Source organism: Brassica napus, chromosome C4, assembly GCF_020379485.1.
Source record: "Brassica napus cultivar Da-Ae chromosome C4, Da-Ae, whole genome shotgun sequence".
Lineage (NCBI taxonomy): Eukaryota > Viridiplantae > Streptophyta > Magnoliopsida > Brassicales > Brassicaceae > Brassica > Brassica napus.
In genome coordinates, this window is record NC_063447.1 from 49,584,635 (window position 1) to 49,603,997 (window position 19,363).

Below are 19,363 nucleotides of genomic sequence, written 5' to 3' on the forward strand. Positions count from 1 at the left end.
CACAGAGGAGGTTGAACCAGCAAATGATGGAGATGATGCAGAGGATGTACCCGAACGAGGTGTTCCCGGACGTGCCAGACCCGTAGTTTTTTTTTTCTAAAACTCGGAATGTTTTATTTTTATTTGTACAACTTTGAATATTAACTAATATGATTTCAATTTTAATTTAAATTTTATATTTTCGAATTTAAATTTCAAAAAATTAATTTTTTAAAAAAAATTAATTTTTTTAAAATTCCGAGGAAATGAACCCTCGGAATATACCGAGGGACTAGTTCCTCGGAATTTTCCGAGGATTCAAATTCCGAGGAAATGAACCCTCGGAATATACCGAGGGACATGTTCCTCGGAATATACCGAGGGACCCTTGTTCCTCGCAATTTTCTGAGGGTTCATTCCTCGGAATTTTCCGATGAAAATTCCGACGAACATTTCGTCGGAACTTCCGAGGTAAATTCCGAGGACGTTCTCCCACGGTATATTCCGAGGGATTTCCGAGGAAAATGGAATTTCCGAGGATTTATTTCCGAGGACTTGTTTTGTCGGTATGTCATCGGAATAACGTTATTCGGACGACATACCGACGATTTTTTCCCTCAGTATGTCGCTGTTTTCTTGTAGTGCCTCATGCTTTATCGAAAACAAGTAACTTTAGATTTATCAGCTAAATATTTACATAGCAGGTAACAATCTACATATCAACTAACATATCAGCTAATAATTTGAGTATCATCTAACAATCTATGTATCAAACAAATGTATCGACTAATAAATCATATATCAGTTAATGAAACTATTAACAATTAATTAGTTATCTATCAAATAGCCCCAAAACTATTTGTAACAGCTAACACTTCATGTATCGATTAAGAATCCATTAAAATCTAAATAATAGCAGGTAAATAATAAAATAACTACTAACGTATATATTATCTAAAAGTTGATTGTGAGTCGAAATTAGAAACATTGGAATTGGGGTGAGATAATAAGATTAGCATTATGGATGTCAAAAGAATCAGAATAAAAAAATTAAGATTTGTGTTGAATTAGAAGATGATTTGAAGAATCTATACGAGAGATAAAGAGATTAGAACACATAAAATGGAAAAGAGAAAAGGGAGAGAGGCAGAGATAAGGGTATTATAGTCATAAAAATATTAAAAAGAAACAAGGATATATGACAAATTATATGGGCTTTTGGGTACATTCTTACCAGTTACTCTAGAAAGAATCATATTGGCTTCCCTTTTGTGATATAGTCAAACTAGATGTTTTCCTGCATCATGTGCAGTAAAGAATTTTTTTAATCTAATTTATATTTAAAAATAAATTTTATTAAATATTATATATTTTACTATATTTTACTAATATTTAATATTTTCTTACTAATGTTTAATATATATTTGATATATATTAAATCAATTTGCATAAAACTAATAAAAATTGTATAATTATCAAAAAATTAGCCTAAACAATATTTATAAAATTTGTTGATATATAAGAAACTAATGATTTTACGATTAGATATTTAATTTTTTAAAAAATTGTAGAAATTTTTGAAAGCTTTAGTAATACAAATTGTATAATTATACAAAAATAATAACATTTCGAAATTTGAAATATTATATATGAATATATTTATTTTATAGATGATGTATGAGCTATTACTATATTTAAAAAAAGTTTACGAAAAAAATATCAATATTAAATGTAATATATGAATTATTACCATATTCTAATAAGTTTGCCAAAAATATAAATCAACATTAAATGAAACTAGAGCTTGATCCGCACGCCCGTGCGAGTATTTATTTTAACATTTATATATAAAAATATTATTTAAATGTTTATTAATTAATATTTTAGATGTTTATCATATTTTAAAATTTTTATAAACATCATAGTTAAATAGTTTACATGTTGGAAACAAATATTGACCCGTGTGCCATATTTAAATTTTGACAAACATTGAACCATTGATACGTTTGAGTAATGTCCCTTTTAACACGAAATCGTTTCCCAACTATATAATATTTTAAATATTTTAATTATATATGGGTCATATGGCGAGATTTAGATACATCAGAAAATAAATATTCCATTATAAAAATTAAATATTATTTTACAAACAATTTTATGATATTTAAAAATTTATATAGATAAATTTCTTGTTGAAATATATTTTAGAAATATTTGAAATATGTATTTTAGAAATGAATAAAAATATATTTTAGAAATATTAGAAATATATACTTTAGGCAACATTTAGATGGATTAAAATGAATATTCGATTACAATACATATTATTCTACAAGTAATTCCAAAATAGTTAACCCTTAGCATAGATAGATTTTATTGTTTAAAATAATTAATGGTAGTGGTTAAACATATATTTTAAGCCTTACAAACTAAATGTGTGGAGTTTATATGATACTTGGGAAATATTATATTTTATTATTAAAAACATTTTTAAACTTGAATTTTCCTAAAATTTAGCTAAATCATTTTAGGAAATACTTTCATCACAAAAATTTAGCTAAACTTGATTTATAAAATGATTTAATAAAATTGGAAAAGACAATGATTACTTAAATGAAGATTTATTTAATTCTCAATGACATTAGATTGTAAATATTGTGAAAGTTTAAGGGTTACTTTATATTTGTAATTCTGTTTTAATAGATTAGATTATTAATGTCATATTTTTCCAGAAGCCATGTTATCAATTTCAGTAGCAATGTCATATTTGTTTTGTGAAATTGATTGTAGAGAGGACATGTGGCAAAATCACTTCGCAAATATAGTCTAGGGGATATATATATATATATATATACATATAAATATAAATTCTAACAAATTTGAGACTTTGTTTGTTTTAGTTAAACTAAAAAATATTTTTGTTAATTTAAATGATGAAGATGAACAGATAAATTTAAATAATATTTAAATATTTAACTATCAATTTTTTTTTGATTAATGTTACTTTATTTAGTTTATTTTTATTAATATGAGATAAATATATACGTATATATTATTATTTTAATTGTGATATATGAATTATTAATATATTTAATAGTTTACCATAAATAAATATTTATATGGAACATTGAGATTAATGATGATATATGAGTTATTTTTATTACCATATTTAAAATTTCTTATAAAAAATTTAAATTTTTATAAGAAAATTTTACAACTCACAATTAATATGATGTCATGTCACTATTTTCTGAAACCATGTAATCTATTTTAAGTGTCATGTCATCTTTTTTCAGCGATAATGATTGTAGTGACGACATGTGTATAAATCACTTCGCAAATATAACATTTTTTTATTTCAAAATAAAATTTTGATTTATATTTCAACATTATTAATTTATATTTTAACTTCAATAGTTATAAAAAATCATAAACGTATTTTTGTTATCTTATTTCTTTTGATTTCGTATAACTATTTAAATTTGATTTTATTTAAACTTTAATAAAGATAAAATTAGCTTTTATAAAAATAGTTTTAATTATATTATTGTGTTTAATGATTATTTATTTTAAATATATATATATGTATATATATATATATATCTTCCCATCTAATTTTAAATATATACACATATATATATATATATATATATATTTACATATAAATATAAATTTTAATAAATTTGAGACTTTGTTTGTTTTAGTTAAACTGAAAAAATCTTTTTGTTAATTTAAATGATGAAGATGAACAGATAAATTTAAATAATGTTTAAATATTGAACTTTCAATTTTTTTTTGGATTAGTGTTACTTTATTTAGTTTATTTTTATTAATGTGAGATATATACATATATATTATTATTTTAATTGTGATATATGAATTATTAATATATTTAATAGCTTACCATAAATAAATATTTATATGAAAAATTGACGTTAATGATAATATATGAATTATTTTTATTACTATATTTAAAATCCCTGCAAAAAAATTTAAATTTTTATAAGGAAATTTTAGATCTCACAATTAATATGATGTCTTATCACTATTTTCTAAAACCATGTCATCTATTTTAAGTGTCATGTCATCTTTTTTTCAGCGAAAATGATTATAATGACGACATGCATAAATCACTTCGCAAATATAAGCTAGGGGATACTCAATAGTTGTTGACTAGAGACTTGCATTAATTTCAAAGTTTGAAGTTGAGTTTCAACGACTTCTAAATACCTCTATCTTCTAAAGGACAATAATACCACCACGTAGAAAATGCATATGAGTCCACATATAGGACCCAAAAAACTCAAGAATCTTGGATTAAAAATTGGCCAAAGATTCAAAACTAAAATAATGGTGTATGTCTGCTCATGAAAATTGGTGTAGTACATACATACGTTGAGCGAGTCATGAGACACAAGTCATATATTGAACCACAGTTTTTAGTCTTATACTTGTGCGTAATTAATCTTTCTTTTAAAATGGGCAGGCCTATATTGTATCAGAATATAAATATTGAAAAGTTGTTCCGGTACCCTTTTTCTTCGGCTTTACTGATGATGTTCTTTTGTTAAACCGAATATTTATTGTTGAAATATATTGTTGAAATCATGAACTACATCAAAGAAGAAGTGGCAATATAAAGCAGCAAATTTAGTCTCTTTCTTGTATAGAGATATTTATACTATCATTGAAAATTGATATTTTTATCTTTATTTTTATGGCTGATTTTATAAATACTATCATTGAAAATTGATATTTTTATCTGTATTTTTATGGCGGATTTTATAAACCCGATACACACAAATAAAACAAAAAAAATCAAGTTCTAAAAGACATGACATTTCATCTGTTTCTGTTGGCAATAAAATTAGTAAGAGCTACTAAAGGAGCCACTTTTTCCTTACTAAACCCTTGAAGATGTTCACGTGCATCTTTCGTCAATCTCTTAACAAATTCCTTAGACTTTTCCAAACCCATCAGCTTGGGATACGTCAGCTTTCCCACGAGCTGATCTTTCCCGGCGGTTTTTCCCAGTTCCTCCGACGACTTGGTCTCGTCCAAAATATCATCCACCACCTGAAACAACAACCCAATGCACCTTGCAAACTTTCTTACTCTCTCAATCTCTTCATTAGACCCACCACCAATAATGGCTCCAAGAACCGCAGCAGTTTCCAAAAGAACCGCGGTTTTGTGTACGTGTATAAACTCTAAATGCTCTAGTCCTACCTCGTCTAAGTCCAAACCTTCACTACTTATGTCCTTAGCTTGTCCCGCGACTAACCCTCTAGTTCCAATTGACCTAGCCAGTTCCCTGACCGCCCAAACCATTTTCTCCGAGGATACCTCCGCCGTCGTCATGTGCTCGAAGGCAAGAGACAAGAGAGCTCCTCCGGAGAGAATAGCGACTCCTTCGCCGTAGACTTTGTGCGTCGTAGGCTTCCCACGACGCAGATCGTCATTGTCCATACAAGGCAAGTCGTCTTTAATTAGAGACATGGTGTGTATCATCTCAACCGCACAAGCCGCTGGCATCGCCGCGTTTTCTTCGCCTCCTACTAGCTCGCAAGAAGCAAGGCATAGTATTGGCCTAACGCGTTTCCCTGCTGCAAGAACCGCGTAACGCATGGCTTCGTGGATCTTGAGTGGCTCACCTACTGGAATGGCTTCGTCTAAGGCTTTGTTTACTAATTCGACTTTTGTTTCCATGTACGGATCAAAATCAAACGTGGAACGGGGGCTTATACCTTCTTCTTGTTCTTGTTCTTTCACAATGGGAGAATCAAGAAACTGGGCTACTTCTTGTCTTGATAAAATGGCGGCCTTGGCTCGAGTTTCTAAAGAAGGCTGGAAGAAGCGGCCTAGCCTCGGCTTGATATTCTGAAAGAAGAAGGTTATAGAGAGAACGAGGAGTGATAGATAGAGAAAGAGATTTTGAGATTCCATTTCATCAAAATCAAACATCTCTCTCTAGCTCGGGCTAGTTCTTGTTTGTTTAATATATATAGGAATATTATATATGTTGATGGTTATGATACCTTCCCGTAATGTATTGTTATTGCCTGATAGAGAAGTATAAGACGTATAATCTGATGTCCTCAATTACGTAAAAGAAAGCAAGATCCAAAAACATGTATGCACTTCGTGAGAAACAACTTCTTCCCTCTTCATATTCTTTTTTACGTTTCCCTTTTTTCCTTCTTTCCCTAAATCACTAATCTCCATTTTGACGCAATAATTACTTTGAACTACAGTATTTCTGAATTATAATGACCAAAACACTGGAGTATAAACAATCTTTTTTGTTTTATAATATATAGGGCCATAACCAGGCATGTTTGCCATTTAAAATGTTTACACTGTCAAGTGGAAGGTCACTAACTTTGTTCGTAGTTAACGGTTATAAACCATATTAGCAACACAGAGAAATTCCTACAGACTGAGTATAGATATTCGTTTGTAAAATTATCACAACAAAATTCCAAAAACATCGATTTTCGCATATCCAAATGTTTAGCTGTTACTCTACTGGTTCCCTTAAACTCAAGTATTGGGAATACAAAGCATATTTGGGGATGACTGAATGAGTGACATTAGAATAATCGAGTAACCTGTAAAAAGATTCGAAATCTATAAAGTATGTAAACAACAATACACTAGTGTTATAAATAAATCAAGAAACTAAACCATGTTAAGCTAGCACCTCTTGTAAATCTCTACCCAACTTGGGTACTCATATCATTCCTAACTAGGCCTAGGCATCCGGGTCCTCGGGTCGGGTTCCGGTAGGATTTTGTCGTGTCCGGGTCTTTCGGGTCCTAGAAATTTAGACCCATATAAGTACTTATAATTTTCGGATCGGTTCCGGGTCTTGTCGGGTTCGGGTTGGTTAAGGTCTATAATTTCAATACCAGTAAAATACCCATAATTTTCGAGTATATTTCGGATCCGGATCGGTTCGGGTATTTAGGACCCGAAAAGGACCCGAAATACCCGAACTGGACCCGAAAACTCTAAAACTACCCGAAGAACCGCAAAAATACCCGAAAATACCCAATTTTTTTTCCAAAATCAGACCCAAAAACCCAAAACATATCCGAATTTTACCCAAATACCTGAATTTTATTTTCTAAAAATCTAAAATTTTACCCGAAACCTACAATTATACCAGAAAACCCGAACCCGTAACTTTAAAAAAAATCTGAAATACCAAAAATATACCCAATCACCCAAATATACCTAATATATATAATTATTTGCGGGTACTTCGGGTACCCGAACGCGTCTCGGGTAGGACCTGGACCTGAACCGAGACCCGTGGGTCCAAAAAGACAAGACCCAATAGGTACTTTAGTATTGACCTGGACCTGAACCTGTATTTTCGGGTCGATTCCGGTTCGAGTTTTCGGATCCGGGTAAAATGCCCATGCCTATTCCTAACTTTTCAAATATACCAAACAAACCATGAAAATTTTATATTCTAATATTATCTTTGGAAGCCGCAAAAAAAAAAAAAATCAAAATTAGAGACATTGGAACACCGCCTGAAGTTGTTGGTGCCTGGGAGATAGTCATATTTCGTAATGTTGGATGGAATTCTTGAAGAGTATGTATATCACAGTTAATTGTACAAGCCAACAGATTTGCTGAAATTGATATACATTCCTATATGATTTGGCAGATAAAATGTCGTATTTGCCAAGCACACTCCAACTTCCATGACTAAGCTTGTAGTTTCCTCACATCTAGTCAATAGAACTGGATAGTTGGACCTTTAGATGGAAAATCATATTCAGTCCAAGTTTTGTACAAAGTAATCCTAATGTATCGGCAAGTACTACTTAGAGTATCTCCAATGTATGCTATATTTTCCTTTAAAATATAGAGATTTCTATTATAGAAGTAAAATTGTTTTAATATATGGTTATATAATAGAGTTTTTCTATTTTAAAAGAAAATAGAGATGAAATTTAGTTTTTGCCTCTATATTTAGAGATGAAAATAATATATCTCTATATTTTCCCATATAAATAGAGAAACTCTATTATATAGACATACATTGGAGCAATATATCAACTATATATATAATAGAGTTTTCCTATTTTAGAGGAAAATATAGAAATGAAAGTAGAGGTAGGTTGGAGATGGTTTTATGGGCATACTACGAATAAGGAAACATGTGACATATCAGTGAGTTTGTTTGATAGTGTCATATTTCATATTTATGTCATTAGATCGGTCAAATGATTAGTCAATATATGATACTAGTTATGTTCCTTACATGATGTAGCTGGCCAGGGGTGGTGCCTAAGGATCAATAGATCATAGAAGATCTTGAATCAAATCATTTGATTAATAAATTTAAAGCCAATCGGATTTATCAGAGTATAACTTTTCATACTAGCGATGAATGCATACATCTCTGTTTTTTTTTTGCAACGCATACATATTATTCGTTTGAATTTCTCCAAGGTTTTGCCACCATGATAATTAATTTTATCATCATAGATTTAGAAATCTGAAAATATGATATTACGTAATTTGACAACACCACTGCCACTGATTTAATTGGTTGATTTTCAAATATTTTCTAATTAATTTTAAACAAAAAAAAAAGTGTATTCTACTGTGAACCGTTTATTCACTTAAGGGATTTCTATTAAACTTTTAGTTGATGGGTATTTTTATCAATTTTTTTTACTAAACCCTAATGATAGTTACTTTCACTCTCAAAAATAAATTTGAAAAACGCGGAGAATTAAAATGGTTTTCTTCATAATTAAAAAGACAACCTTTTTTTTTGCAAGGAAATAACATGGATGATTAATCCAATCCACACAATTTTAGCTACTATAGCGTACACTTCAAACCATCATTATAGGAAAAATAAAAACATTACATTCACTTATTCAGTTTCCCTCATTGTTTGGAAAACATAACTTGTGGATTTAGTTACCAGATCCTGATCCAGCCCTGGAACCGGCAAAAGAACCAGCAGACGATCCAGCCGAGCCACCTGAACCACCAGAATTTGAACTCGAAGATGAGCTTGAGCTAGATGATGAACTAGACCGTGAGCCTGAACCAGCACCAGCACCAGATCCCGAGCCACCACCAAGACCAATTCCCAACCCAACACCCAGTCCAACACCTATCCCCAAGTCCTTTCTTGCAACCCGACTCTCGGTTATTATAAGTAAACCCGAAAGAACCAACAAACTGAGAAGAACCATACCATGGAGCCTGGCCATTTTAAAATATTCTATTTAGTTAAGAATTATCGTTTGTGTTTCTTTTATGGTTTGTTGGATAGAAGAGGGTAATGTGTTAGCGTATTTATAGAAGCTTTGAGATAGAGTGAGCGCTGAAGTGGATGCCACTAAGTTCGAATGTTAGACCAACTTGCTTCGGTCATTTTCTTAAATTATTGACTTGTTCACTCACACAGAGAAATTTTTTTTTGAATATTAGACAAATAAACAAATAATCGTATTTTCAGCATTTTTTGGTTAAAGTAAAGGTTCATGTTTTCAGTCTTCAAAAATATAGAATATTTAGTGTAAAGGCTCTTATATTGTTAATTTAAGTGAGAACGGACTTTTATCACGCTAAACTTTCATTCAGTGGATGTATATTACTGGTATGGTAATAGTTGCTCGTTTCATGCAATAGTACGTACTAATGGGACGCATCGTGATCATGTGATTTGCATGATATGAAATAGTTCGCTTAAATGGAACAGCCCCCAGATTATTAGTGCATATTAACTATAGACCCATGTGAAGTTAGTGTGAATGAATTATAATCATTTTATAGGAATTTATTTGCGGCTACCGTCCCACTAACATCGGTCAGTGGAGGTGTGGTAGTGGATTTTACTCGGTGAAATCAATCGCTGATATTAGAAAAAAGTCAATAATGAATTCCACAATCTTATTTGTAACATGTGCTTGAATCAAAACCATGAGATATTAATTAAAAATTGTAGTCTTAATAAACTAAAAATATTATAAATAATATAGATTTTATATATTTAAACTTATTTTTATTTTCAAATAATTTAACAATATTAATTTTATTATAATGATTTCAAACCACATAAAAATCCACCAAATTATATATATGGGCGTGTGTGAAAATATAAAAATGATTTAAAAAATGATAAAAATAAATTAGATATTTAAAAAATGATATTTCTAGAATATTTAAAATATTATTTCAATTAATAAAATAAATATTAAAAATCAAATAAATATTTTATTATAAATCTACTCATCAAATAATTGAAAAAACACACAAAATACTTTTAATAATATAAGTCGACCATATCTATTTTATCAAAATTAATTTATGTTACGACTAACTTTAAATCAAATAACCAATCTGGATATTAAAAAATTAAAATTGTGATTGTCATTTTTACATGTTTTTTTTTGTTGAACACAGTCATTTTTACATGTATACAGAAAAAAATTAGTCATTTTTACAATGACCCAGTTATATATTATTGGGTCTTCATATTACAAGGCCCAAATTAACTGACAAAGGAAGGATGAACTATTGAAACAAACAGCGATTCCCAAAAACGTGAAGAAGATAATCAAAAATGAGGAATGTGATGATCCATCGAGTCTTCTTCTGCAGCACGAAGCCGCTCTCTATCCTCCCCCCTCTCACTCCTCCTCACCTCCGTCTCTCCTACTCCGCCGCAGCTTCATCTCCGAATCGAGCGATTCACTGCATGGCCAGCGATTCACCACTCTCTCAACCGTTAACCGGCGGAGATGGTTCCGTCTCCGTCCCTCCTCCTTCTCCGGCTTCTTCCGCTTCATCCGCCATCGATTTCCTCTCCCTATGCTCTCGCCTCAAGGTAATGCAACCTCAGCCTTTGAATGATCCGCTAAGATCCGGTGGTCTCAGTGATTTCAACCATTTAATCCCATTCATGGAATGATTTCAATCATCAGTGTGAAGATTATATGATCATGCATGCTTATGTGGGATATTTGGTACTAATGTAAGATGGATCTGTGAGTTTGTATGTGCATGATTGCTTAGTTTGATGCAGTGATGTATAGTTTGATGACTGTTGATGTTCTTGTTCATGGATTGTTGATAAGATCATGATTTGTTCATGTTTTTTTTTGTGGATGTTGTTTCTAATGTATGATGAATCTGTGTGGATTTAGCTCTTGGCTGCGTACTTTTGATGTTTCTTGTTGATGGATTGTACTGGAATCTACAATTCGTTTGGGAAATGAAATGATCTCTAGCTTTGATGTTCTGTGTTTACTCAAGTTTTTAATGGGTGTGAAGGTTTTTTCGGTTCCTTGGTAGGTTTTGGTTTCCTGTTGATCTTATGGTAATGATTTAAAGTATATGTTTCTTTGAAAATAGACAACTCCAAGAGCTGGATGGGGTAAAAGAGATGTTAAAAATCCCGAATCAATAGCCGATCACATGTATCGGATGGGTCTTATGGCGCTTATCTCTTCAGATATCCCCGGTGTAAACAGAGACAAGTAAGCTTTCTTTGTTGCTTTTCTATCTTCAAGTTTCAGTTTCTGGTAGAAGAAAAACTATTCATTTGAACTTTCCATGCTGTCTTTCTTTCAGATGCATTAAAATGGCAATTGTTCATGACATTGCAGAAGGTTTGTTCTTTCACTTATAGATATAATCGTCTTTTTTCCATCAAAATATATCAAATTCGATCATTTGTTGTTGAGCAGCCATTGTAGGAGACATTACACCTTCTTGTGGTATCCCAAAAGAAGAGAAAAATCGAAGAGAAAGCGAAGCACTCGAACAAATGTGCAAGCTCTTGGGTGGAGGAGAAAGAGGTTGGTTTCTCTTCTCTCAGCTGAAAAAAAACTACATTTTTATATTTTTGGTGTATTGTTCTTGTATTCTTAACACTTCCAACTTCTAAGAATGTATATTATGATATAATTGCAGCTGAGGAAATCGCTGAGCTGTGGAGAGAATATGAAGCAAACGCGTCACCAGAAGCCAAAGTTGTTAAAGATTTCGATAAGCTTGAGTTGATACTACAAGCTTTGGAATATGAACAGGGTAAAATGACCTCAAGAACAAAAAAAACTTTTGATGATTCCTGATTTGACAAATATGCAGAAACTAAAACTCTATTTTTTTCTGCTTGTTTTGTGCAGAGCAAGGTAAAGATCTAGAAGAGTTTTTCGAATCAACCGCAGGTACGTTCTGTTGTCCATAAACATAATCAAGAGTATATATATGGTTGGAGGCTCTAAACTTGTTGATGTTTGATACAGGGAAGTTCCAGACTGATACAGGCAAAGCTTGGGCGTTGGAGATTGCTTCAAGAAGAAGAAAACAACAACATTAGTTTAGTTCGCACTTGAGCTAAATACTCTCTATCTTTTCAACTTTAATCGTTTCATGATATTTAATGTGGATCTGCTACAATACAAGGGTATCTATGTAGGCCATATTCTTTGAGGTAGAAGTCCGGACCCAACCCGGATAAGTCAGTTTGGATCGGATACGGTTCCTTTAAAACCCAGAACGGAGTCTATGTCGTCGGAGGTTTGGATTATACATGAAAAACCAAATTTAGAACTGAAAATATCCGAATTTTATCTGGTATAATGTCGATTATACTTCTTCTCGAGTCGAGGTGGACCAATAAACCGAACCGACAATTCGAATCTGTTGTTCACTTCTTCCACATTATTTAATTTTGGGTTTAATGAGTTCTTTGGATCTAAACTGAACTCAATATTCAGATAAAAGGGAACTTAAACAAGTTTCCAGAATCCAATCGAACATTCTGAACTGAATTTGATCCGAAAATATATAAATCTGGAAGAGTTTAGGAGTTTGATACTACCAAGAGCTCGGAATCCAAGAAACTGTAACCATATTACAAAAAGTAAATTCCAGTAAAGCTTGTCTTATTGCAGGCTCCGATTGGTAATCATCGCTTAATCGCGGAATGATAGAAATAATAGTTAAGCTGCGAAAAAAATTAATTAAGCGGCTGAAAAATTTAAAATTTGTGGAATGGTAGAATATATATTAAATTGATTAAACTATTTTATATGATATTTAATTTTTATAACAAAAAAACAAATAGCAATAATTAAACTAATGATTATAAATCTGAAAACAAGTAAAATGTATTAAAAATATTTTAGTTTTTATTATAAATATCTAGTTTATCTTTCAATATGTTTTAACAATAGATTAACATTTTATAATATAAAAGTTATAATAAATTTGTATTTACAACATAACTATTCATCATAAAAAAATTATTAGTGTGTATTTTAAATTTTAAGATAGTATTAACATATAATTGAATAATATAAAAGTGTTAATTTTGTAAACTTTTCCACCATAATCTACTAAAACTCACTTTTCCACTTAATAAACTTTCTCTTTATAATTTTGTCAGCAAAAACGCAGATTTGCGTTTTTACATTTTTTTTCAGCAACATTTTCTTGATTGGTAAAATACTTGCGGAATCGCGTTTCAAATGCCATTCCGCCATTCGGCATGGTTACCAATCAAAGCCTAGAAGTAATTGGGACCACAATGGAAAGAAATATAGTTATAGAGCCCATAAGGCCCAATGCTACTTTCATCGGGAAAAAAAAAAGCTAAAACCCTAACCGCCATTATCTGCGTTGCCACATCATGATGATGTCATCATCTTCTTCTTCTCAAAACCAAAACCAAGTTGTATAGTCCACTCTCACGAGAGAAAAAAAAGGAAAGAGAGACACATCCTTCGATGCAGAAGCTGACTTTCTCCAGCCCAAGTTATGACATCATCTCGCCGTCTTCTTCTTCCTCTCGGTGCATCGCTCACTGTAAATCTCTCTCTCTCTCCCGAATACTCATCATTTCTATTTTCACTAACCAATTCATGACGATCGAGTCTCGTTATCGTCGGTGCAGAGAGGAAGATTCTCTTCCTACAATCAAATCCGAAACGGTGAGTTCTTTTTTCTAAATCTCATTTCCCTTCTCCCTCGATCGCGAGGTGAATTAAAGATCGTTCGAAATCTCAGGGTTTGGTTTGCGAGGACTCGCTACCATCACTTCAACAGAGCCAACGCTAGCGAATCTAGCGGAGAAATGCGCCGTTGCGATTCCGGAATGCTCTTCAGCAGACGACGACGACGACGACGACATCTCCAAGATCCGTCACGAGTTCGAGCTGGCGAAACAGAGGTTCATCAACATCCCTGAAGCGCTAAGCAGCATGCCTAAGATGAATCCTCAAGGTTTCGCCATTGACTTTATTATAGCCAACATCTCGTGTTCTTTGTCGCTGATTGATTCCATACTTTTTGTAGGGATCTATGTTAACAAGAACCTCAGATTGGATAACATACAAGTCTACGGATTTGACTATGACTACACTTTGGCACATTAATCCTCTGACTTGCAGAGTTTGATCTACGATCTTGCCAAGCAGCACATGGTCAATGAGGTAATCTTATATAACCTTTTCTTATCGAGACTCGAGTAATTGAAATCTTGAATCTTTGCAGTTTAGATACCCTGAGAGTTGTATGAAGTTTAAGTACGATCCTACTTTCCCCATCCGAGGACTCTACTACGATAAACAGAAAGGGTGTCTCATGAAACTGGACTTCTTTGGTTCCATCGAGCCCGAAGGGTGTTACTTTGGTCGCCGTAAGGTATTGCTCTTTCCCTTTTTTTAATGGGATGATAAGGGATTTGATCCCTCTGCGTTGTGCAGCTTAGTAGGAAGGAGCTAGAGAATATGTATGGAACGCGACACATGGGTCGTGAGCAGGCCAGAGTTTTGGTGGGATTGATGGACTTCTTCTGTTTCAGCGAGGTCAGTTTCCATCATCAATAAAGACCTGTGATAAGGGTCATCTCTGATTTACTTGATTGCAAAATTTGTTCTTTTTTCAGGCCTGTCTTATTGCAGACATGGTACAGTACTTTGTAGACGCCAAGCTTGAGTTTGATGCCTCTTACATCTACAATGATGTAAATCGCGCTATTCAACATGTCCATAGAAGTGGTTTGGTCCATAGAGGAATTCTTGCTGATCCTACCAGATACTTGCTTAAAAACGTTAGTGCAAAACTTTTCAGGTAGATAACAATTACTCTGATTGATATTTTCTGAACATCTAGTTACTTTTCAGGGTCAGCTACTACGTTTCCTGAGAAGCCTTAAGGATAAAGGGAAGAAGCTTTTTTTGATGACCAACTCTCCCTACCATTTTGTCGATGGTGGAATGCGTTATCTGATGGAGGTGATTCACATTATTGAATAGCCTTTCAAATGTTTTTTTTCCCTTGAAAGTGGATCATAATTTCTATATGTGTCTGCTTGTTTTTCGTTAGGAATCTTTTGGCCTCAGAGACTCATGGCGGGATCTTTTCGATGTTGTGATTGCTAAAGCAAATAAACCAGAATTTTACACATCTGAGCACCCTTTCCGGTTTGTGTTATTCACTACTGAATTCTTCCTCACAGATGCTAAGATATGTTATGAAACTACGCTTATGCTATGTTCTTGTCGGTTTAAGCACTTGTATGTATTGCCCTTGTAGTTGCTATGACGAGGGGAGGGATACGTTGGCGTTTACTAAAGTGGATTCATTTCACCCAGAAAAAATATACTACCATGGTTGCCTTAAATCGTTCCTTCAAATCACAAAGTGGCGTGGCCCCGAGGTAGGCTTTACTCCAAGGTGATATTATTCCAATTGTAAGCTTCTGAATGCATACAAACATGTTTTCTTCATAGGTTATTTATTTTGGAGATCACTTATTTAGTGACTTGAGAGGGCCTTCAAAGGCTGGTTGGCGAACTGTTGCCATAATTCACGAGCTTGAGGTTAGTTTGCCATACGTGATAATAGCGTTTAGTTTATTGTATTCTCTAAATAATCTCAACATTGAACTCTCTCTGTGTGACACTTGTTGGATCAGCGAGAGATACAGATACAAAATGAAGATAGCTACCGGTTTGAGCAGGTATATCGACATCTTCCTCTTCTTCTTTGTTGTCTTTCAAAGAATAGCTTTCTGGTTACTGGATCTATACGTATCTGCGACAAGTAGTTAGTTACTTGAGATGCAGTATAAGTAAGAACGTAGATTTTATACTTAAAAGCAGACATGTCTATTGGTTATCCTATTTACAAGACAATTTCTTCTGCTTAAATTCAGGCAAAATTCAATATTATCCAAGAACTGCTCGGTAAATTTCATGCGACTGTATCAAACAATCAGAGAAGTGGGACATGCCAATCTCTCTTAGATGAGCTGAACAGGGAGAGACAGAAAGCACGAGAGGCAATGAAACAAATGTTCAACAGATCGTTCGGAGCTACGTTTGTGACAGACACTGGTCAAGAATCAGCGTTCTCTTATCACATCCACCAGTACGCAGACGTTTACACCAGCAAGCCCGAGAACTTTATGTTCTACAGGCCTGAAGCTTGGCTTCACGTGCCTTACGATATCAAGATCATGCCGCATCATGTCAAGGTATGCAAAGCAAGAACCAAATTTTGAGTTATTATTTATGGATTCTACTTAAGGAGCTTAACCGAAATCAACCAATTCTTTCAGGTGGCTTCAAGCCTTTTCAAATCCTGAGAATAGGTTTCAATCCTTGTAAGACGAGACGCAGATCGATGAAGAATCGATTAAGAAAGAAACTTTTAGGTTTTCCAAGTGGCAGAGGACACAACAAGAAGGTTTGCTAATTAGATCTCAGATTCCTGTTCCTGCCTTTGTTTAATGATTCTTTTGTGTCAAATGAATATTAGATCATTCGTTTGCATAACTTAAAGGTGGCTAACACTTGAAAATAAAGAAAGCTATGAAAATGCTGAATCTATTCTTGATTTTTTCTATTTTTGATAATTTTTTTGGTGAAATGTTAAATTGATAATAAAATATGAATGACCATAGAAAACAATTCTTTTTCCTCGTAGCCCGAGTTTGATGACCATAAAACCAGCTAACCATCCAAATGATAAAATAGGGACACCCAAAGAACAAGTGATCTCTGCTTTCAATCGGTTCTCCACAGAATAGGCAAGCATGTGTTAATATTCGAGAATATGTTGCAAGTCTATACCGAACAGCCAGCCATGCTATAAAAACAAAGGGACACCTAAGCAAACCAAATAGCTTTGCTCCACCTCCCTTCCTTTATGAACCCTCAGCTGTTCCCAAGTTCTCGAGGAGAAACAGCTACAGTAGTCACCCCGAATTGTTCAGTTTGATTGAGCAAACAAGACTACTAAAGGATAAATTTATTTCACATAAACATGTTAAAAAGCGAATGTTACTTGCATCTTTTGTCAGATTCTGTCGTGTTTGAGTAAGGCTTTTGAGGGCAGCCGTAAACGACTGGTTTGTATGTGTCAATGCTGGCCAAGTTTGTTCAAGTTTCTTCCTGATCTTGCTATACGAAAAGTTTAACATTTGTTTTATGTTACTTTTCCTATAATCTATAGACAAACATTGAGAACAAATGAGGTTAGCAAACTTGTTATGCAATCATTTGCAAAGTAGAGCGGAGCTTAATGTGGTAGCAATACTGTTTTCAATTTTTACTATCAGATCTTATGCTTACCCTTGATCCTCAATAAAGGAGGATTTACATAATTCTAAGAGTTTCTGATCTTACTATGAAACCACTTCTGAGTCTTTTTAACAGTCAAGAGAGAAGAGAAATTTGCCGGTAATATTATAGAAGCAATACGAAATATTTGATTTTTATTCTTGGCTGAATATATATTATATATGTTATGAATCATGAAGTGGATGGTCCATAACCTAGATCATACAAGTTCAAGACTAGAGTCTATTGGGGGTTTACATACAGTCACATGGAAGACCCATTCAACCTTAGTCTTTATGAGTTTGACCATGTCATTATGTAGAGTATCTTTGTAATTAATTCTCCCTTCGACTCCACCTTGTATGAACCACTATATATATAGTGGTGTAAGCAATAAGAAATATACAACACATCCTCACAAATCTTCTCTCAAATCTTAACACGTTATCAGCACGAGACTTTCTCCACCTGAGCAATCCCATCCGCCGGCGATCATCTCTTTTCCGGCCATCTCTTCCGGCCCTCAGCCTTGCTCCGCCGGCCAAGTCTATCCTTCTCACGGTTTTCCGGTCAGCTCCTCCACCTCTCTCTCAACCAGCTCATCCGCGGATCAGCTCTCTCTCATGGTGGTCCATTCAGATCAATTTGGTGTTTTCTAAAAGGTAAACTAATCTATCCATAAAATCTAAGAACACCACATATCTGAATCCTGATTATTAGATCTATTTGAATCATAAAACTTATAAAAATCTATAGATCTAAAATTATCACAAATATTAATCTTGAATCTAAAATCTATATGAATCTTGATTCTAAAATTATTTGAATCTCTATAGATCTAAAAATCTCTAAAAACTTATAAAACTTATTAATAATCTAAGATCTATATGAATCTTGTTTCTAAGAACTATTTAAAATTATAAAAGATATTAGAGAAAATCATAAACCCCTTTTAGCTAGCAAGCCTTAAAATCGGTTCTCCTTTCTCCTATTTTGATCCGGCCTTAAATTCGGATTGACTAAAGGATTGAAACCCATAATCTTTGTTTGGCCGTATTACCGGCTGTATAGCCGGATGAATAAGCTGGCCATCAAAATCTTAATCCCATTCGATGTGCTTACCGATCCAAATCGGCCCTTATCCACATCAAAATCTCAAATCACCTTGTTTGTTTTATAACCGGATATGTATCTTGATGGCCATTATACATATCAATTCCCTAAATCCTTTTTGCTTGATTTTTATCAATCCCCTAAACTCTAAGCAATAATCGGCTGAACCCCTAAATCCAAATCCGGCCATGATTTTTTTTCCGGCCATGACCTTTTCCGGCCACAATCTTTTCAGCCATAATCTTTCAGTCAAACCCAAAGATATCAAAACTTAAATCCTAATCAATGCATATCTTTGACCATTGATGTTTTATATTGTAACTGATCAAAATTTAAAACTTTTATGATTGTTTTAAATGCATATCTTTGACTAGGTAGTATTTATCAAAACATTATAACCTATAGTCTTGATTTAAATAGTTATGACATAGGCTAAAATAAATACTAAGTTGAAATCATTTGATCACATAGTTGTTTGTTAAAATTTATCTAAATCTAAACCGGCCTTGAAATCGGTTCATTATAGTTTGAACAAATGATATAAATTTATCTTGATCTAAAAACCAACCTTGAAAACTGATTTTGTGATGATTGAATTATATACTGATCATATATACATACCTGATAGCATCTAATTAGATTAAATCGGTTAT

General features: G+C 33.1%; 3 protein-coding genes and 1 pseudogene across 3 annotated transcripts; 2 read left to right on the top strand and 2 right to left on the bottom strand.

Annotated features, from left to right (window-relative positions):
* Positions 1-4,136: 4,136 nt before the first annotated feature.
* On the bottom strand, positions 4,137-5,932 carry LOC125586354 (heterodimeric geranylgeranyl pyrophosphate synthase large subunit 2-like). The gene has a single exon (XM_048756376.1). It carries the CDS (start codon positions 5,923-5,925, stop codon positions 4,822-4,824), a length of 1,104 nt encoding a protein of 367 aa, XP_048612333.1. The 5' UTR covers positions 5,926-5,932; the 3' UTR covers positions 4,137-4,821.
* Positions 5,933-8,735: 2,803 nt separating this feature from the next.
* LOC106446610 (lysozyme D) lies at positions 8,736-9,299 on the bottom strand. Its single transcript, XM_013888381.3, has one exon. The coding sequence runs from the start codon at positions 9,228-9,230 to the stop codon at positions 8,928-8,930; it is 303 nt and encodes a 100-aa protein (XP_013743835.2). The 5' UTR covers positions 9,231-9,299; the 3' UTR covers positions 8,736-8,927.
* Positions 9,300-10,515: 1,216 nt separating this feature from the next.
* On the top strand, positions 10,516-12,606 carry LOC106446609 (5'-deoxynucleotidase HDDC2). The gene is made up of 7 exons (XM_013888380.3): positions 10,516-10,849; positions 11,377-11,501; positions 11,596-11,633; positions 11,712-11,822; positions 11,938-12,054; positions 12,153-12,194; positions 12,273-12,606. The coding sequence occupies exons 1-7, from the start codon at positions 10,586-10,588 to the stop codon at positions 12,344-12,346; spliced, it is 771 nt and encodes a 256-aa protein (XP_013743834.2). The 5' UTR covers positions 10,516-10,585; the 3' UTR covers positions 12,347-12,606.
* Positions 12,607-13,616: 1,010 nt separating this feature from the next.
* LOC106446611 lies at positions 13,617-16,881 on the top strand (annotated as a pseudogene).
* The last annotated feature ends 2,482 nt before the right edge of the window (positions 16,882-19,363 follow it).

Coding starts and splice junctions, on each gene's coding strand:
- LOC106446609 (XM_013888380.3), top strand. CDS start 10,586: ATGAGGAATGTGATGATCCATCGAGTCTTCTTCTGCAGCACGAAGCCG. Junction 11,502..11,595: donor CCCGGTGTAAACAGAGACAA/GTAAGCTTTCTT, acceptor TCTTTCTTTCAG/ATGCATTAAAATGGCAATTG. Junction 11,634..11,711: donor TGTTCATGACATTGCAGAAG/GTTTGTTCTTTC, acceptor GTTGTTGAGCAG/CCATTGTAGGAGACATTACA.
- LOC106446610 (XM_013888381.3), bottom strand. CDS start 9,230: ATGGCCAGGCTCCATGGTATGGTTCTTCTCAGTTTGTTGGTTCTTTCG.
- LOC125586354 (XM_048756376.1), bottom strand. CDS start 5,925: ATGGAATCTCAAAATCTCTTTCTCTATCTATCACTCCTCGTTCTCTCT.